Source organism: Pleurodeles waltl, chromosome 9 (assembly GCF_031143425.1).
Source record: "Pleurodeles waltl isolate 20211129_DDA chromosome 9, aPleWal1.hap1.20221129, whole genome shotgun sequence".
NCBI lineage: Eukaryota > Metazoa > Chordata > Amphibia > Caudata > Salamandridae > Pleurodeles > Pleurodeles waltl.
In genome coordinates this window covers 39,021,596-39,041,889 of record NC_090448.1, presented here as the reverse complement: position 1 = coordinate 39,041,889, position 20,294 = coordinate 39,021,596, and the positions used below count along the sequence as shown (strand labels likewise).

The following is a 20,294-nucleotide window of genomic DNA, read 5'->3' as shown; positions in this document are numbered from 1 at the left end:
CATACATAAACTAGTGTGTAAAAGGACCCCTCACTTCGGCTCTTTGCACGCATCCTTGCGAGGTCGGGGCTTGAAGTCTCCAGAATCTACAAATACTTAACGCAGTCCTCCTCTACACTTCTGAAGGGGATTGACTCTAAGTGGGTTAAGAACAGCTTAGTGGCCGATGATACCATGAGCTGGTCAAAAATCCTACAATCTCCCCGTTTGCCCTTTTTGCAGGGTTATCCCCAAACTTTTTGCCTTCTTCCTCCTATTTTTGAGGTCTGTTTTTGCTGGTTTATTGTCTCTGCGCACTTTACCACTGCTAATCAGTGCTAAAGTGCAAGTGCTCCCTATAGAAATTGTACTATTGATTGGTTTATCCATGATTGACATATTTGATTTACTGTTAAGCCCCTAGTAAAGTGCACTAGAGGTGCCCAGGGCCTGTAAATCAAATGCTACTAGTGGGCCTGCAGCACTGGTTGTGCCACCCACATAAGTAGCTCTGTAATCATGTCTCAGACCTGCCACTGCAGTATGTGTGTGTGCGGTGTTGACTGTAACTTCGTTTTGTCAAGTGTACCCATTTGCCAGGCCTAAACCTTCACTTTTCTTACATGTAAGGCACCCCTAAGGTAGGCCCTAGGTAGCCCCAAAGGCAGGGTGCAGTGTATGGTTAAGGTAGGACATATAGTAATGTGTTTTATATGTCCTGACAGTGAAATATTGCTAAATTTGTTTTTCACTGTTGCAAGGCCTGTCCCTCTCATAGGTTAACATGGGGTTACCTTTAAATCTGATTAAAGTGTAGATTCCCTTTGGGAGCGGATGGGCATGTGGAGTTTGGGGTCTCTGAGCTCACAATTTAAAAATACATCTTTTAGTAAAGTTGATTTTAAGATTGTGCATTTGAAAATGCCACTTTTAGAAAGTAGGCATGTTCTTGCTCAATCCATTCTGTGACTCTGCCTGTGTGTGGATTCCCCGTCTGTGTCAGGTTGACAGTTGGGCTGTTCACACCCCTCCTCTAGACAGTGACACAAAGGGGACTGGGGTGTAGCCTGCATATCTTGATTAGCCATCTGTGCTGGAGGGGAGGAGTGGTCACTCACACCTGAAAGGACTGTGCCTGCCCTCACACAATGCCGTCTCCGACCCCCTGGTGAGTGTCTGGGGCCCGTCCTGGACAAGGAAGGATCTTGCAAACACTTGAGATTTGCTTTGAAGTTTGCCAACTTCAAAGGTAGAACTGGGTATAAGAAGCAGACCCAGAACCCCAGACTTTTAGAATCTTTCTGGAATCAAGAGGAACCTCTGCAAGAAGAAGAGCCGAAGAGTTGGAGGAGGAGTACTGTCCCTTTGCTGTGTTGCTTTGCTGGGTTGGCCTGCAGTTGCTGCTTCTGCCTGAAAAGAGTGCAAAGGGTGAACTTTGTTGTGTGTCCTGCTTGAGAAAATTCTCCAAGGGCTTGGAGTAGAGCTTGCCTCCTGTTGGAAGTCTCAGGGACACCAAAGACTTCAGTTTCCTCGACCTGCAGCACTGGGAACTGTGTGTTTTGTGCTGTTCAAGAGAACCACTGCAATGCCGCCAACAACGCCACTGGCCTGCACCATGACCTGCCGACGCCACACGGAGTCGCATTGCCCCGCTTCGCACCGCGACCATGCCGCCATCAGAAGACTTCACCGAGCCGCTGCTCGCACCACAACCTGTGGGCCCCGCACTCTGACATCGCCTGCTCACACCGCAGCCTGGGCATCCCCGACGACGATGCTCCTGCTGACACCGGCGCCGCTGCGTGCACCGTGGCCTGTGGACACCGCTCGTGAGGTACACGAAGCACCGTCCCATCCCGCACCGCAGCCCCGGTACACTGACGCCAGCACCATTGACCCCTGTGTCGTCCCCAGGCATCCTGCCTGCACCGTGGCCTGTGGACACCGCTCGTGAGGGTCACGAAGCACCGTCCCGTCCTGCACCGCTGGCTTGGGCCTACCGACGACAGCGCTTCAGCAACGACGCCGCCGCTGCCTGCACCGTGACCTGTGGACACCGCACGTCGCACCGCCCCACTTCACACCGCAGACCTGGTCTCACCGACGCCGCTGGATGCCGTCACCGAGCCGCTGCCTGCATCGTGACCTGTGGGCACAGCATGTCGCATCGTCCCACTTCACACCACAGCCCCGACGGCATCCCAGACGGCGCACCTGACTTCATCAGCCTGGAGTTCAATCTGCAACGTGTGTGACCTCAAGGGCCCAACGACTCATGCACTGACTTTGGACCCAACGCTGCAACGTCAGTGACGCCGCCTTCCGGAGCTCACCGCGAGGATCACGACACCCTGCAAATCCAAGGTACTGTTTGCGGGTCTTCCCGACACCGTAGCCGGCCCGCAATGCTGCGGCCGGCCTGAACTGTTGATTTTGTTGATCACGACGCTGTGATAGCCCCAGGTGGAGCTATGGACTTCAGGGAACTGTAGTTTTGAGTAAACCTTGCATCATTCATATCTTCCTTACTGTATGATGGATTCTTATCGTATTTGGTCTTGTTTTATATAGATAAATGTTGGCTATTTTTCTAAAACTGGTGTGGTGTCCTTTTGTAGTGTTTTCACTTATTACTGTGTGTTATGTGCAAATGCTTTACACATTGCTTCTGAGATAAGCCTGACTGCTCGTGCCAAGCTACCAAGGGGGTAAGCAGGGGTTATCTGAGCGGGTATCTCCCTTATCCTGACTAGAGTGAGGGTCCCTACTTGGACAGGGTGCAACCCGACTGCCATCTAGAGACCCCATTTCTAACACTCCCTTTATACATAAGATTCCGCCAGTTCTAACTCAAACTAGATTCATGCTAATTCATCGAACCTTTTGGACCCTAGCTCGCCTATACAAATCAAAACTAAGAGATCCCTCACTTGCTGAAACTGCAAACAGGCCTTAGGGATTTACCATATATGTTCTTTTACTGCCCGTCCCTTACAGAAGTTTGGAAGGATGTGTGTTTGTGTTCATCAAAACCCTATTCCAGGTCAACTCACATGAAGAATTGTCCTACCTACTCATGGGTCCCCTTGATACTTGCATAATTCATGATAGGGATATTACAAATGTTTACTAGAAGAATGTGTAATATGGGAGTACTTCCTCACACGATTCTGGCAGAGACTCTTGTTTACACAAGATTCGTAATTGCCAAAAAATTCTTGAAGAGGAGTCTGGTGTTTATGTGACAAGCATTGACATTGCCTCAGAGAGGGAGGTAGACTTAGTTGAGCAAGCCGGGATGCTCATCTTGGGTGTACGAGATTGGTACCCATGCATTTACACTGCATGCCTTTACCATGCATCAATTACAATGCAATGCCTTTACCATGGAAGGTAAGTATTTGTAAGGTAAGCGACACCCTTATATACATATGTGTGAATATAGATGTGTGTGTGAATATATATATATATATATATATATATATATATATATATATATATATATATATATATATATATTTGCAAATTCCCTCGTCACAGGAATTAATTCAGACACCTTTGGATACTGAACAAAGAAAATGTTTATTTGGAAATATAAGCTTTACTCCAAACCGTTTCTGCCCTAGCCTTGGTCACAGATATATACTGCATTTAAAGACGGCTGCCTCTGCCGGCCTCTGTTGATTTCAACTTAGCACGATGTGGTTTATAGGTATCCTTTGTTTATGTCACATACACTATATGAGGGCATGTCAGTTTTAGACACCATATCCGTGACCAAGGCTATGGCCAATGCTCGTTAAAGTGAAGGTTATATTTCCAAACAAACATTTTCTTTGTTCAGTATCTGAAGGTGTCCGAGTTATTTTCCTGTGACTAGGGAATTTGCAAGTCAGACCGCCACTGCTATAGCCTCTGCACTCCGGTTTTATGTTGAGTAGGACCTATCTATCTATATATAGATATATAGATATATATATATATATATATATATATAGATAGATATATATGTATATATATATACACACACACACATATATATATATATAAAAAAAACAAAGGTTACAGGGACGTTATAGTTAGGTTCTGAATTAACTCATACAAAACCTTAGAAATTCAGCAGTTACTAGTTTGAGTTATTTCACATAACTATAACTCGTGCCCTAAGGTAACTATAACTCATGCCCTCGCCATGCACTGCTAATTACTGCAGATATTACAGCACTCATGACAACTTCTATAACGTTATTAAAACTATAAATTAAGCACTAGCAGTCAAATTAATGAAGAAAAATGTGTGCATGGCGGGTGCACAAGTTATAGTTACCTTAGGCAGCAAGTTATAGTACCCTAGGCTCAAGGAACAATAGGCTTTTGATGAATGTGTAACAACAGAAGACATCGTCCATCCCCAGGCCGGATGGCAGGCATTCCCTAAGTTAGGGTTTATTGACTCTTAGACTAGGTAGGACCCACTCTGGTCTTATTTAATCATATTTAGATCTTAATGATGAATAGGCCAGATGTTTAGAGATCCATGGCTCTGACCTATATAGGCAATTGTAACGGGCAGAAACATGTTGGCACAAGGTTGACTCATTGAGCAATTGTGCTCACATTCTGGTGTGTTACTGATTTTAGATGCACCAGAGGTTACCTTTATTCAAGGCGATAACCTGGTTACCTCTATGCACTTTTAGCTAATCTGGATCCCACGTTGTCCAGGAAGTACTTTGTCCAAGAACTTGCCCCGTTCCCTTCGGTTGGAGGTCAAGTCCACGCTGGTGGTGTCATCCTATTAAGGTGGGATGAGATTGCCTATAATGAAGCATGCCACATAATGTGGGTGAGGCTTCCTCTTCCCGAAAGATTGATCTTTCTCACTATTCTCTCCCGAATCAGAATCTCTGTGAGGGAAACAGGGAAACTAATGACATACAGACACTCAGGGACGACAAATCCCCTGTATAGCTACCGCACTTTGTGTTTTCAGGATCTGCCACAGACATTTGTTTGTGGCAGCCCCTAGGTCTTGAAAGCTGTCATTTTTGGGGGTGACATCCCTTTGACACCAGAAAAAAAATCATTGAGGAAATGTTTTGGAGAGGTACGAATGGGGTGCCTTGTGAAGCAGAGAGAAAGGAACTGATGTCAGCATGCAGAGGTGGTGCCTATATGGGATCTGCACGTCGTTTGTGGGGAGAGCAGAACAGTGCCAGTGCAGAACCGCTTTACGTCACCTGACAGCACACAAAGGGCCAGATGTACCATCACGGCCCATTGCGATTCGGTAATAGCGATTTTTAAGAAATCGCTATTACCGACTCGCAAAGGGCCATGTATCACATTTGTGAATCAGTAATAGCGATTTCCTAAAAATCGCAAAAGCTATTACCGAATCGCAAATTGCGATACCGGCCCCATTCGCAGCTATGGGCCTGTTGGCCCGTAGCTGCGAATTTTTTGCACTTCCAAAACTGCGATTTCTGAACCAGAAATCGCAATTTTGGAAATGCAAAAGGCTAGGGTGCTGGGGGCCTAAGGCCCCCTCTCCTGCACCCCAAAAACTTTTTTTTTTACATGTAAGGTACAGAAATGTCAAAACGGCATGTGTGCTTTACATGTTAAATTTAAAAATGCAGTTTACCTGCATTTTTAAATTTTGCACCAGGTTACCACCTGGTTGCAGATCATGGTATTTTGCATGTGCAAAATGCCATTCTGCGAAAAATCGCAATTTGCGATTTTTTGCAGCATTGCCTTGCGACCTGGATTTTGCGAATTGCAATTTGCGATTCGCAAAATCCAGGTCGCAACGCTAGAAATTGCAATTTTAGCGATTTCTACTTTGTGGTCTGCGAATGCCTTTCATGCATTGCAGACCACTATTTTGCACTCGTAAACGGCAGATTTTACCGTTTGCGAGTGCAAAATATTTTCATACATCTGGCCCTAAGATACTACCGAAAAAGTTTCCAGACTTAGGGGGTCATTCTGACCCTGGCGGTCATTGACCGCCAGGGCCAACGACCACGGAAGCACCGCCAACAGGCTGGCGGTGCTTCCTGGCCAATTCTGACCACGGCGGTAAAGCCGCGGTCAGAAAAGGGAAACTGGCAGTTTCCCGCCGGTTTTCCCCTGGCCAAAGGAATCCAGCGCCGCCATGGGATTCCGACCCCCTTCCCGCCAGCCTGTTCCTGGCGGTTTACGCCGCCAGGAAGAGGCTGGCGGGAACGGGTGTCGTGGGGCCCCTGGGGGCCCCAGCAAGATTTTCAGTGTCTGCTTGGCAGACACTGAAAATCGCGACTGCACCCGTCGCACCCCAGCAACTCCGCTGGCTCCATTCGGAGCCGGCTTCATCGTTGCTGGGTCTTTCCCGCTGGGCCGGCGGGCGGCCTTTTGGCGGTCGCCCGCCGGCCCAGCGGGAAAGTCAGAATGACCGGCGCGGTCATTTGACCGCGGTGCGGTCTTCTGGCGGTCTCCGCCCGCCGGTGTCGGAATGACCCCCTTAGTCTGACGCATGGGAAATATTCAAAAGGTGAGAAATCTGTGACTATAAGTCTCAATCAGAAGTATAATGTCTCAAGCAGAAATGTGCCACATTTTTCCATTTTTTCCAGGTGGAAAATACTTTTACTATAAAGAAAGCTCTTGTTCTCAAGACCCATCAAATAACTGGAGTTTCTCTCCTTTCACATACTGGACATGTACATTCCTGATTGTGGTGGGAGATTTTTTGTGGCCATATTCAAGATGAGAAATTAAAATGTGGATAACCCCACTGGCAACAGCCAAAGGCCATGTGCAGTGTTGGGTTGGCCGTCGGTGGGGTGTTGGATGTAGGGACAGGCTGCATGACAGGCCCTGCAGCCAACCCCACACATGACCATTGGCCGTGTGCAGCGTGGGGTTGGCTGTCTCGGGATGGCTGCAGGGAGGTGGACAAAAGGCTGTGCGTAGTGTTGGGTTGGGTGCCTGCAGCCCACCTCCCCATCCATTCTTCGGTGGTGGGGTTTAACCAAAGGATAAAGTAGTGTTATAGTTAGGTGAAATGTTCAGTAACAACATAATGTTTTAAACTAAAACAAACACAGAAATTCACCGGGTATAGTTGTCTCAGTTAACTATAACTGGTGCCCTTGCCATGCACTGCTAATTACGCCATGTCACTCATAACATCACTGATAATATCAGTGCAACATTTGCAATGAAATTATTGATGAGAAAACTGTGCATGACGGGGTGCGAGTTATAGTTGCTTGAGATTTCCGTGTTTTTTTAAGTTTAAAACGATGCGTTGTTACTGAACATTTCATGTAACTATGAGGTTACTTTAACCTTTGTTTTGATCAATTACTATATATATATATATATATATATATATATATATATATATATATATATATATATATATATAATATTGATGCAGGGTTAAAATAGGTGAAAGTAGGCAATAAAATTCAAGGCTGTTCAGAAAAGGGGGGGCTTCAAAGTCCATCTATCCAGGGTCCCAAACAACACTGATCGTGGAGGGTGCCTTGTTCTAGCCTTAGAGCCCGCTGTAGCGGGCTATACCGGCCATAAAAGACCCGCTCCAGCATTAAAGACCCAAACCGGAGACTAAATCGACATGACAAAATGACAGCTGGTATTCTGACCCGCCGTTAACTGCCTGTTCTGGATTTTTGGAGCCAACCCCCACAGTGTTGATCTCTGCAGACCCTCCTCACAGGAAGAACAAGCCGTGCTGATAGGCTGCTCTCAGATACAGTGTATGTCACCATGGCGACAGCTCTCTTCTCCTGTGAGAGCAGAGAGCTCAAAGTTTAGTAGGAATGGGGAAAGAAGGCCCAGATGGTGGTAGTGGTGAGTGGCAGAAAAACAATTTTTATTTGAGTGGGGTGGTGATATGCAGAGGGTGGTGGTGCAACAGGAGGTTAGGTATATTAGTCATTTCACAGTTGGGGGGTTGTATGCAAAAGGTGGAGGGGGTGGCAGGAGACAGGATTTTTTATTTGGGTGTGGGAGAAGTGAGGAAGGGTTGAAGAGAAGATGGCAGAACACCAGGTTGTGTGTTTCCCCAATTTGGGCAGGTGGAGGGTAAACGTAGAGGGCGGTAGAGGCGGGTGGCTGGAGTGCAGTTATTCTTTTGTGGGCGAGTGGCTGGCTAGAGGACTAGTATTATTTTATGCTTGCAGGGGGTGGGCATGTTATGCTACCTCCACCATTACGCATCTGCTCCTGGATACGAAGATGTTAAAAGAAGGCTTAGAAGTTTGTTGTGGGGGCGATATATCAACCAGTACTAAATAAAGATAAAAGGTGTAAAATTACTTCAGGGTTCTGTGTGACATCTCAGAAAAATCGATATTCGCCCTGGTCAATTCCATGTCAACCCCCTTCAGTGAAAAACAACACATACCATTGCTACCCACCTACAGATCTATGTTTTGTTATACGTATTACAAGACCATCTATATGTACCTTATTCTTATTGTTTTGAATGCATGTGTATCCCATTTACATTGTGAATGACATCATCAAGGCCCTTTAACCACATTAACATTTGATTTTTTTTATCCTCTTTTGGTAGTGTGTGCAGAACTTGCACAGGACATGTGAAGTACTGAAACATCAGGGAGATAGGTTGAACTCTAACAAGCCTTTTAAACACAGATTTTTAGTCAATTTCTTTAAAAATAGTGCTGAAAGATATTTTTAAACATTTGCCCAGCACTGAAATACCCTCCCATAAGCGGAGTTAATCAGCTTCCCTCCCAGTGATAACAAGCATTTGCAATGCAACGGGTCTCGCATTTGCTCAAGTTAGAGCCATTAGCGTTGTAAACTCCTAACTTTTCTTGCCACACAAATTACAAGGAAAAAAAACACAGCGCGATCGCGCTATGTAAAATGCAGCGCGATTGCGCTGTTTTGAAAAGGGAAAAACCGAGCGTGATTACACTATTTAAACCCCAGCGCGATCGCGCTGCATGGAAAATAAAAAGATAAAGTAGTCTGGAAACCATGCTGAAAACATCGAGCCTCGAATGGTTTCAGTAGTTTACCGGTGCTCTGTAGGTGGGCTAAACACCGGAAAAGGCATGACGTATGCATGCCTTTCACAAATGAAAGCAAGCGTATTTTAAAAGGCAAGCCCACAAACCAATGAAAGTGACTGACGTGACATGGGCGTGGTTAGAAGCCCAAAGAGAGATTACAGCATGGGACGGAGTGCTTTGCGCTTACCCATAAAAAGGACCTTTAAACAACACCATGTGCCTCGAAGTCCCACCTCAGAGCCTTAAAGAACCTCACCTGTGGGGGTGCGGGCAACCAACAATGCGATTGTCTCACACACTGGCCCTGGTCAACAACGGTCTGCGCACAAATACGTCATTTATGGGTCACAGCTTGACCCTTGCAACCCCTGGCACTGCCTTTACGACCCCTGGCCTCAGAGAGGGCAAAACCAGGGCCAGGAACACAAGGACAGATCCACTTTCCCTGTTTTCTGTCACTGTTTTATTACACTAGTAGTGAATTATATTTTGTGTTTGTGTATTCGTGCAATAAAGAATTAATTACAGTTTGCTAGAATATGACCCTCCCCGGCAGCTGAGGTAGGTAAAAAAATATTTAAAATATATGTTGTGCGCGAGCTTGTGGGTGAGAGTGTGTGTAAGTGACAGCGTGTGTATGTGTGAATGTGTGTGTATGTGCAAACATGCTTGTGATGTCACCTACGCTACCCCTGGCATTTTGGTGAATTAACATTTTCACTCCTCTCTGAGAAGACATTTGCACTCACCAGCTAGACTGCAGACGACCTATAGGGAACTTATCGCACTGAGCAGACAGTCATGCACGTCAATTCACCAAAATGCCAGGGGTAGCGGAAGTGATATCACACGCCCTTTGACCTTCCCTTTCCCTTACGCACACACATGCTTACACACAAACACTCTCACCACCAAGCATGCACACAACACACACTGAAAAAGCTTTTTTTTATTAACCTCAGCCTTCAGGAAAGTTCATATGCCAGGTAATTGACCTCCGTTTTCTTACACTAATAGTGAAAAATAATATATATATATATATATATATTTATATATATATATATATATATATAGATATATATATATATTTTATACACACACACATATTCCCCAATTAGACTATTAGTGTAATAAAAAAATTTACAATACAAAAAAGAGTGGAGCCCCAACTGAGGTCCGTAAATGAGGACGAGCTGCCCCTGTGCCCCTTAGGCCAGGGGTCGCAAAGACAGTGCCAGAGGCCAGATGTAGTAACCGTTTTGCATGGCGCAAACTGCGAAATTCGCAGTTTGCGCCATGCAAAATGGGCATCGCGGTGCACATTCCCATTTTGCGACTCGGTACCGACTCGCAAAATGGGAATGCGACTCGCAAATAGGAAGGGGTGTTCCCTTCCTATTTGCGATTCGCACCGCGATGCAAAATTGCTTTGTGACCGCGAACGCGGTCGCAAAACAATTCACAGTTAGCACCCATGTCAACTGGGTGCTAACTCATTCGCAAATGGGTGACCCCTTCCCCTTTGTGAATGTCGCCATAAATATTTTTTCAGAGCAGGCAGTGGTCTAATGGACCACTGCCTACTCTGAAAAAACGAAACCAAATGGTTTCATTTTTTCTTTTGTATTGCAACTCGTTTTCCTTTAAGGAAAACGGGCTGCAATACAAAAAAGAAAAACTGCTTTATTAAAAAAGCAGTCACAGACGTGGAGGTCTGCTGTCTCCTGCAGGCCACCATCCCTGTGAGTGCAGGGAATGGCAAGGGGGTCGCAAATTGCGACCCACCTCATTAATATTATTGAGGTGGGTCTTTGCGACCCCCTTGCGATTCGCATAAGGTGTCATGGACACCATTCTGCATATGATTTTGCGACTCGGAAATTGCGAGTCGCACCGACTTGCTTTTTGCGATTCACAAAATCAAATATACCTACATCTGGCCCCAGGGGTCGCAGCTGCAACCCCTGGCGACCCCTAAATGATGTCCATGCAGATAGTGGGTTTAACTTCTGCGTCTAGACACCTACATGAGCGCAGATAACCTTCCCTATGTAAACACAGCCAGGTGGAACACGTTCGGCACAAACATTGCCGCAGGGCTGCGTGGTCTGCGCTGGCTTCAGTTGGCCAAGGAACACCTTGTACGGAGACATTTGAATATCAGAGAAATGCACTATCATTTACAGTGGAAAATTTGTGTTTACTGTACGCCTTTGTCCAGATTCAGGTTTTCAGGTCAACTCCACACAAAGGGCCACCTATGAGCATGTTATTAGTACAAACGCGCCCTGGCTGATAAAGGAAGTGACCTTGGCTTCCAGTGACAACATTTAGAGCCTGCATTAATCCTTAGACAATAGGGCAGTTATTGAGGTCCATGTATGGAGTAATCTGGAAAGGGCAGCACAAATTCTTCTAAAAGAGATCTGCCGAGCAGTGCGACTCCCACACCAGGGCTTGGATCTGAAATCCTCCGCAGGCAGGAGACGGGCCATGGCCAATCCCTGGAGCCACAGGGAGAATGTCAATCACCGCAGAGACCTACCATCCACTTTTTCATTGATCAATTCTCAAAAATGACAGGCTTGTGATTTAAAGCAGCAGCTGGTGCGTGATGTAACAATACACTCGGGAAGTCCAGGGGACATGAAACAATGAAACAAAGAAACATTCTAGAATGGTTATTGTTGGAGATTGTTAGAGATGCTGGTCTGGGTAAAGAGAAGTTGTTTTCTCTTCCTACACCTGATGGTCCATTTAAGTCCGAGATCAAAGGCGTAGCAGGGACTCAGTAGATCCATGTTCAGGGCTGGTTCTATGGCAAGGTTACCACGAGCTTCAGACTGCCCTTTAGAAGCAGAGAAAAAGATCCCATTAGTGAGGTCAAGGTGGGGCAGATGGGGGCAGTTGGATGCAATGCGAGGACTTCGCAGAGAGAATCAAAAATGTGTGCAACAGTTCTCTCCAGGACAGAGTCAATTAGGCACAAACAGAACAGGGCAAAGGTGCTCAGAGCTCATGGCAAATATAGGCTTTTTCTACTGGAGCACTCTCAATCCATTAAGAAGAAAAATCCAGTTTGTCAATCCTTTCTTGTGATTTGACAGCGCCTTGTTGCCATTACCACAGGTTGCTGGTTTACCTCGCCTTGGGACTGCTGGAGACCGCAGTTTCAGACCTGCTCTGCAGACATTGTGATTTAACCAATATGAAGACTGATCCTTGACAGTCAAGAATGTCTTTGGTTTAATCTTAGTTCCTGGTTGTGTGCTTGTCAGTCGCTTTAAACCAGCTGTAGCTTCGGATTCTCAAAATAAAAATAAATAAACAAATACACATGGACGCCAATAGGTAGATTGGTTGAGTGAAGTCACTTCCAAAAGGGCGTCACCAGGCAACGTCAGTCACTGTGTGGAACACCCATATGCCTTGCTGCCTGTGACACTGCTGCAAAAAAGTGCCTGTTTGTGCCGGATGACCTCTTGCCTGGATGTGATAGGTTGGGTCTGGGCCAAGGTGTACCCCATGTTTTGAGGAGCCCCTAACCTCATCGGCACTTGGCGTTTTTACTTTGTACCTGCCAACCTCCATATAGTTCCTTCTGGATTTCCCTGTTGGCCTTGGAGCCTTGCTATGAGTGCCTATAAACAATTCTCAGCCACATCTTCCAGAACTCTTCCCCCAAGCCTTTCCTGACAGCTGCAGAGTGCACCAGGGAACTGCTGATTGTGTTCCCTGCTTACCAAGAGAGCTTTGTACACCTTAGGACTGTCACCACTGCCGAGGCCTGCCTGTTTGTAGCCAAAGCACATTCACCGTCCTCTCTTTCAGTTCGAAACAAAAGCAGCAGCAGAAATTCAGCGGCTTATGGATTGATGGGTGTGGTGATCCAGCTGTACTCCATCAGGAAAATGCCACAAGGACGTCCCACTTCCTCCGAGCTCCACCCAAGAGACGACCCCAAGCACGTTGCCCTCTGCTTTCAGGCTCCATCCAAGTGATAACCTCAAAGACGTCTCACTTCCTCCAGGCCTCATCCAAGAGAACACTCCACTTCCTACGGGCTCCATCCAACAGAAAACCTCAGGGACATCCCGCTTACTCAGGGCTCCATCCAAGGAATGACCCAAGGGACTGTCCACTTCCTCTGGGCTACATCCAAAGGGTTACCCCAGGGAGGCCCCACTTCCTCTGGGCTCCATCGAAGAGTTGACACTACAGATGCTCAACTTCTATGGGCTCCATCCAAGAGATGACCCGACAGAAGCTCCACTTCCACCAGGCACCATCCAATAGATGACCACCAGCAAGGCTGCCCGCGCTCTCAGGACCCTATCTAAGAGATGACCCACAGTAAAGTTGCCCGCTTTCTCCAGTCTCCGTCCAAAAGATGGCAGGGACGTTGCCCATTGCCTCCTGGCTCCGTCCAAGAGATGACCCCAGGGACGCTGCTCATTTCCTCCTGGCTCCATCCAAGAGATGACCCCAGGGACGCTGCCCATTTCCTCCTGGCTCAATACAAGAGATGACCCCAGGGACGCTGCCCATTTCCTCCTGGCTCAATACAAGAGATGACCCCAGGGACACTGCCCATTTCCTCCTGGCTCCGTCCAAGAGATGACCCCAGGGGCGCTGTGCACTTCATCCAGGCTCCTTCCAAGAGATGACCCCAGGGACGTTGGCCCCTTCCTGTGGGGTTATGTCAAGGCCAGATGCAGTGGCATTAACAGAACACAAGAAAGTCCCCTCGGCTCTGGGAAGGTCTCCAGGATTGGTGGTGCAAAGACATTAGGACAAGCAGAGAAACTTACCGGGAAGCTAATCGCTACTGAGGAGCAGTGTTGGAGAGCACACCAGGGCTGCAGTCAAGCTGAGACAGGCCTAATAGTGCTTGTCCATTACTATGACAACATTGGCACCAACAGATTGATGAAGGAAACGCCCCTTTGCTTTCCAATGGCGGCGAGACCTTAGCCAATGGGCACCAACTTTTAAAACTCTCCAGCCAATCATGACTGAAACAAACCCTATTTTACCTTTGATTGCCTTAGTGGATTATTTGGCACGCTTGGGGTACGTTAACGGTGCTGTTATTTCTCCATATGTTAAACCCCTCAACTGGTTCCTAGATCAACCATGAAAGTGCATTTTAGGAACATTAGCAATTTATTTCCAAAAAACAGAGCTAGAACTTTTGTGGAAATTTATTTTCCTTCTGTATGTTTTTGCTTCTCACCTGACCCTGATAAAATCAGGGATCTCGTCTCGGCGGTGCTCCATTTTTGTTTCTTTCGGCATCCAATCTATTATTTGCAACGGCATTTAATTGATATGAAATTGATCAGGCCAGCCAGCATATCTCACAACTCAACTCTCCCAGTCGGCTGCATGCTACCAGCATCATTGCTTGAAGTGACCCACACATGGCCATTGCTGCTATATATGTATATATCCCTATACTGGGATTGTAAGTACTTCCTGGTTCTGTTCCATTACAGAAGGGTGGTAAGCCTCACAACTGTGTGTCATAGTAGCATGATGCCAAAAACAGAGCCATGGACTCAATGTACCTCTAATTCAAACCGGAGAACACCAAGTACCCATGCATGGAGGAGACATCCAGGCTTGAGCAACAAGTCTTGCTTAGAAAAGCACAAAGTACCAAAGGAGAATGGTTTCAATTTTTGAAAAGTTATTTTAATCACATGTAAATTATTCAGGCATTTAAAATCTTGATGTGCAAGAAGAAAGTTCTGCTCCCAAGTTCATGCCATTATTAGTAAACCGATTGAAGGTACCAAATGTGTCTGGTGGAGAGCGGTCCATCGTGCCCCTCAGTGTAGGAGGCGTTACCGAGGTCCTGGTCCGAAGGAAGTGTTGCAGCGGAAGAGCTGTTTTCGGATGTGATATCAATGTTCTTTCACATGAAATTAAATGGATCATCCATCTGGTATTCAATAGAGGATGTTCTATCGTACAGGAAAAAACATATTTTGCAGTTGCACAAGTTCAGGATCTAACACCCAGTGATCATTTCAAGAGCACTGTTCAAGAAAGAAAAGGTACATGTGCCACTGGGCACACCTGGAGCCCATAAAGAGGGCAAAACCAGTTCTGGGTTACTTGTGTTCCAGTTCAGGGAGGGCCTCGCTTGCCAATTCGGGCTGGACTGTTCCCAACGGAGCTTGGTTAAAACTGATTGGCATATGGCTGGGTCCAAGCTGAGGTGGTGTGGTGGGCAAAATAACGATGGACTGGGATGGCTACCGGTGGCTGCGATTAATTCAAGCATTCCAACCATCCCTTTTTTGTATCCTTTTACTGGGCGTTCAGTGTCAGATATAGTGCTTAGAAGTGATACTTAAAACTCATCAGGGTGCTTCTTCGTAAGGCCAAGTATAGCTTTACACTGACCTTAGCAGGAAGATGCATGTCCATCAATTATTGCCCCAGTGAACTAGTCACTCCTTTGCAGAGGTTAATCGATAACTGCAGGACGTGAAACAAACTTTCCACCAGTGTTCACCCACTCCACATTCCAACATAGCGCCTATATTTTTCACCTATGGTTCTAGGCTCCCGAAGCATAAATGTAACATCTTCACAGGAAATGCAGCCACCCTGGATGGTGATAACAACCTCCACTGGCTGGTCCTCAAAGTCCCATAAGCCTGCGTTGGCGATGGAGACCCTCTTTGGTTCCCTTGCGTGCTGATTGGCTCATTCGCTGGTTACATTCTCGTATTTGAAAGATCCTGAAAGAAACATGATTTTGCAAAAAGTCAATGAATAAATCACTTAAGTTAATGTCACACGGATTTTGAATGCAAGAAACAAGAAAAGCAAATAATGTGAAAAGGGACAATAAATACTGTAGTGCACACTTCTGTTTCTTACCATATACATTTTGTGGTGGTTCAGCAGTTTGTAGTGAAGCCTGCACTACACATTTATACAAGCTTCCTAATTTATCATTGAAAAATCCCTTTGCTGGACGTCATGTAAATAGATTTGCTGTGACAGCCATAAATATTACCAAATGCAACAATCCTCACTCCATTCTCTGTAAGCAACAGACCACCTCTTAATAATATCAAAAATAATGCTTCATGTATCCTCTCTCAATAACATGTCATCTGCTTGCTACTGTGATGGGAACTGCTAAGCCATTACTGCATTAACCCCTGCCCTGCCCTCCCAGAGTAACACCCCCGTTCAGAGGTGGGAGCTGCTGCCCTCTCTGTTCCATCAATAAATCTAAGACATCGATCCGAGTAAATTCAATATTTACCTAGGCATTGGCGCTCTACTATGAACAGATGTGCTCCTAAGCCTGCTGAGGCATTGCAACGGTTTTAAAATGTGTTTTCTACTATATTTCATTAAATGCTCTAATATATACAGCTCATCCTGTCAGGCTGAGAAAAGAGACCATTGTCTGTTTCTACCCCTACACTGAAATATTTGTGTTTTAAGTATGTGAATTCCATATGGAAGGCCTCCCATGGCTTTAGTAGTAGCTCAGATGCAGAAAGGCATCACTGGCCTCTGTGCAGCGGGGAACGGCCTTAACAACGCGGGCTGAGCCGCGCGTGCCGTTTCCCCTCAAGCTAAACCACGCTTGCCTGAACCACGCACTGGCGTGGTGTCTGCCTTAACCACGCATGTGCCTTAACCACGCATGTGCCTTAACTACGCATGTGCGTGGTTAGGCAGACAGTGCGGTCTAGCTGCTCCAAGAGCAGGGAGAGGAAGCAATGGGAGAGGGAAGTGGGGTTGGGGCCGGGTTTGGTGGGCGGAGGTTACTTTTTAGGGGAAGGGGCAGTTTTAGGACTTAGGGTGGGTGGAGGTCAGGTTAGTTTTTTTTTTACGTAAACGGGGAAGTCGTGTTACTGTTTTTAGGGAGGCTACAGGTTTTTAGGGGCTGGAACCCGGTTGGGGGTGGGGAGTACTTTTGGGGGTGGGGAGTACTTTTGAGGGTGGGGGCAGTTTTAGGGCTCAGGGCGGTGGAGGGGGGGGTCGGGTTATTTTTTTTAATTTTATTTTTTTACAGGGGGGAGTCGCAATACTTTTTTAGGCAGGTAGCAAGTTTTTAGGGGTTGGGACCGGGTCTGGGGGGGTACTTTTGAGGGAGGTTGGGTTATTTTTTTGACAGGGTGGTCTGGTTAGTTTTTTTTGTATGGGAGGGTTTTAGGGCTCAGGCGGGGGGTGGGGGGGTGTTGTAGTTGTGAGGCCTGGGGCAGGGTTTTAGGGCTCAGGGCTGGGGAGATGGGGTACTTGTAAGAGCTTGGGTAGGGTTTTAGGGTTCAGGGCTGGGGGAAGGGGCAGTTTGCAGGACTGGGGACAGTTTTAGGGCTCAGAGCAGGGCGGCTGGGATTGGGGTAGTTTTAAGTAGGGGGCAAGGTTTTAGGTGTTAGGAGGGGAGTCTGGGTAGTTTCACGGGCAGAGTGGGATCCGTTTTAGGGCTCGGGTGGTGGGGAAAGAGGCAGTTTAGGGGCGGGGTGGGGGTGTTAGGGTCAAGGGCAGGGGGGAATTTACTTCGCATCTTTCCTTGCCATACATGATTTTACAACAGAATTCATTGTAAAGGCACGCGTGGTAAAGGGGCGGTGGTTCTTAGGACCGCCTTGTTCGGGCAGGCTTGCTTTAGGCATGCGTGCTTCCGTCATACAACCCTGTGCGGCTCCTTTATTCTGAATGTTCGGGGTGATGGACTTTGCTGGACAGACGTTGTGATGGAAACCAGAGCCCAGCCACAGAGACGGGGGTGCATGAGCCGTGCCCTGGGTGTCACAAGCCCATCTCTCATTTACAACAAAGCCATACACTGGAAATGTGCCGCAAAGTTAGACGGTAGGTCAGTGAGCCCTGAAGAGTCGAGAAGGCCCCAATCAGCACCTGCCCGAAAACCCCAAATCCATGTCACATCTACGTAGGTAACGCAGGGAACAGCGATGCGGGCCTTGTTTATTTTTCAAAAGCCCTCTTATCAAGTTAGTTTAACCACAACGGTTCGTTCAATCTTTACAAACTCGAAGATGCCTTTACCACATGGCAGGACTGAGATGCGGCCCACATCAGAGTAAACAGCGGATGAATTCAGAGCCGAAGAGACACATTTCAGGTTCAGCACTGCCTGGAACTCACCCGAGGGTTTGGTCAGTGTTAAGTGTTGTTTCATTTACAGAACCAGTAAAGCTAGTTATAACTTACTGCCACACGTGTTCACTTTTTGAAACCGATAGATAGACAGGGTATTAAGAACAAGGCTTTTGTGAACAAATGAAATGTTTTATTTACGGACACATCATCCAAGGAATTAGTAATATTTACTGTAAACTGTCCTCATAAGTAACAGTTTATTTATAGGTTATACACGTACTAAAGTCTCACCATTCTTTTATTTACCTCGTATAATTTAACATCATGCCTTGTTTTATTCATGGAGTTTTCTGCATCTAAGGTCTTCAACCTTCTGGAAATGAGAGAATATCTCCCTCTGTTCCGCACAGTTCCTAGAGGTGATTAAGGGTGTGGAGGAACTATGGTAGTTTAGAAATGTACTTCTGCTAATGGTGTTGATTTCTGGGTTATGCTGCTTTGAAGAGTGATCTGTAAACCAGGTCTCAGGATCAACAGGAAGTCAGCCTTGGGAAACCAAGAGAGTGAGCTCCCCTGCTCCTGGTGAAACATATTTAAAATAGTGCACATAATGCCACACAGTGGACATACACACACAAACACAATGTCTGGGTGGATAATTTACTATTAAAGAAAGCAGACTAGACTATATAGGCCATGCATCTAAATTCACCAGGTCCACTGTAACACATTATTTTGCATTGAAGCTATGTGTGTAATTAATAATACACTATTTTCCTTAAAGAGCTATTTGAGCTCACCTGACCTGATAGCAGTGGTACTAATCACTGACTGTCCTCACCCCAGGCTCCATCAATAAGACATCACCTCTGCTTATTAACAGATGCACTCATTTCTGCTGCACACATGTCCACAACAATGTATCTCATTCACTGATTATCAGCTGCACTGACTCCTATTTGTCCACAGCCCCAACACATCTCCTTCCCTTACACCAATGTCCTCCTCGAGAAGATACCATACACCAAATGCTTAATTCGAGCTAGTGGTTTCCAATACGGGGCACCAGCACCTATTTATGAGGGCTGGCACTTATTTTTCTGCCTCAGGCATTTACTGCGAGCAAAAGACACAGACAGGAAAGACGGAGGAAGAGAAACACGAAAACGCGTCACAATGTGAGAAAGCAGAAAGCTGCAAGAGTGAGCTGAAAGGGCAAGGAGTGGCTGTAAAGGGATTGAAGAGGCCCGAGATGGCTTCAGGATTACGCTGCCTCAGTATTCAGTGTTCGCACATTTAATTGCAGCAGCCGCGTGTTTCAGAGGTGATCTTTGGGCAACGGCACATTTTTATTTACAAATTAAGCACCGCATACACCTTTTTCACTAACAGTTCTGACTGCCTGTACACCGACTGTGTGCACACTGGATTGGGGCTTCAACTATCACACTGGTTACAGAAGTCTGAATCAGAGTTGTGTCTGTAGATATCTGGATCTTGGCATCCAGACAGCAGATGCACCATATAAAATACTCTTTGCCTCAGCAAACAAACCACTGGCACAACCAGAGAGGGAGGGGGGTTAAGGACCCAGTAGAGCTGCCAGCCTGTCCACCTTGGTATGTTTTATTGCATATGAAATAACGTAACTGACCCTAGTATATACACTTCACTACCAGCTGCACTCAGCGTCTCCATCTAGGATGTGCCAATATTCCATCCTGTGTTCTTACACAAAAGGAAATATCCGCTTCCATCAAATTTCTAGCACGTATCCCATCCTTTCATGTAGGTAACCACCACATTGATAGCTAGAATCTCCTTTGCAATCCATCCACAATAATCCCCATTTCGTTCTTGCTACTGGTATCTTTTCCCTCCCATCCCTACAACCAGTGCTTAATTTGCGCTTATTGTTTCTGGTGCTAAGCACCGGCACTTATTTTTGAGGGCCGGTGCTTATTCTTCTGCCTCAAGCATTTGCTGCGAGCAAAAGACACATATAGGAAACACGGAGGAAGAGAAAAAGTGTCTCAAAGATAGAAAGCAGAAAGCTGCAAGAGTGAGCTGAAGGGGCTGGGAGTGCCTGTAAATGGATTAAAAAGGCCTGAGATTGCTTCAGGATTACCCTGCCTTTGTATTTCATGCTTC

The 20,294-nt window shown here is 46.4% G+C and overlaps 1 protein-coding gene across 6 annotated transcripts in view; it reads right to left on the bottom strand.

Moving 5' to 3' along the window:
* Positions 1–14,719: 14,719 nt before the first annotated feature.
* Positions 14,720–20,294, bottom strand: part of LOC138258904 (solute carrier family 26 member 6-like) — a 201,260-nt gene continuing 195,685 nt past the window's right edge. For all 6 annotated transcript variants that reach the window (XM_069206223.1, XM_069206226.1, XM_069206220.1 and 3 more), the window contains exon 20: positions 14,720–15,796. In XM_069206223.1, the coding sequence (XP_069062324.1) occupies positions 15,773–15,796 (24 nt within the window). In that variant the 3' untranslated portion in view covers positions 14,720–15,772. The remainder of the gene's footprint in view (positions 15,797–20,294) is intronic.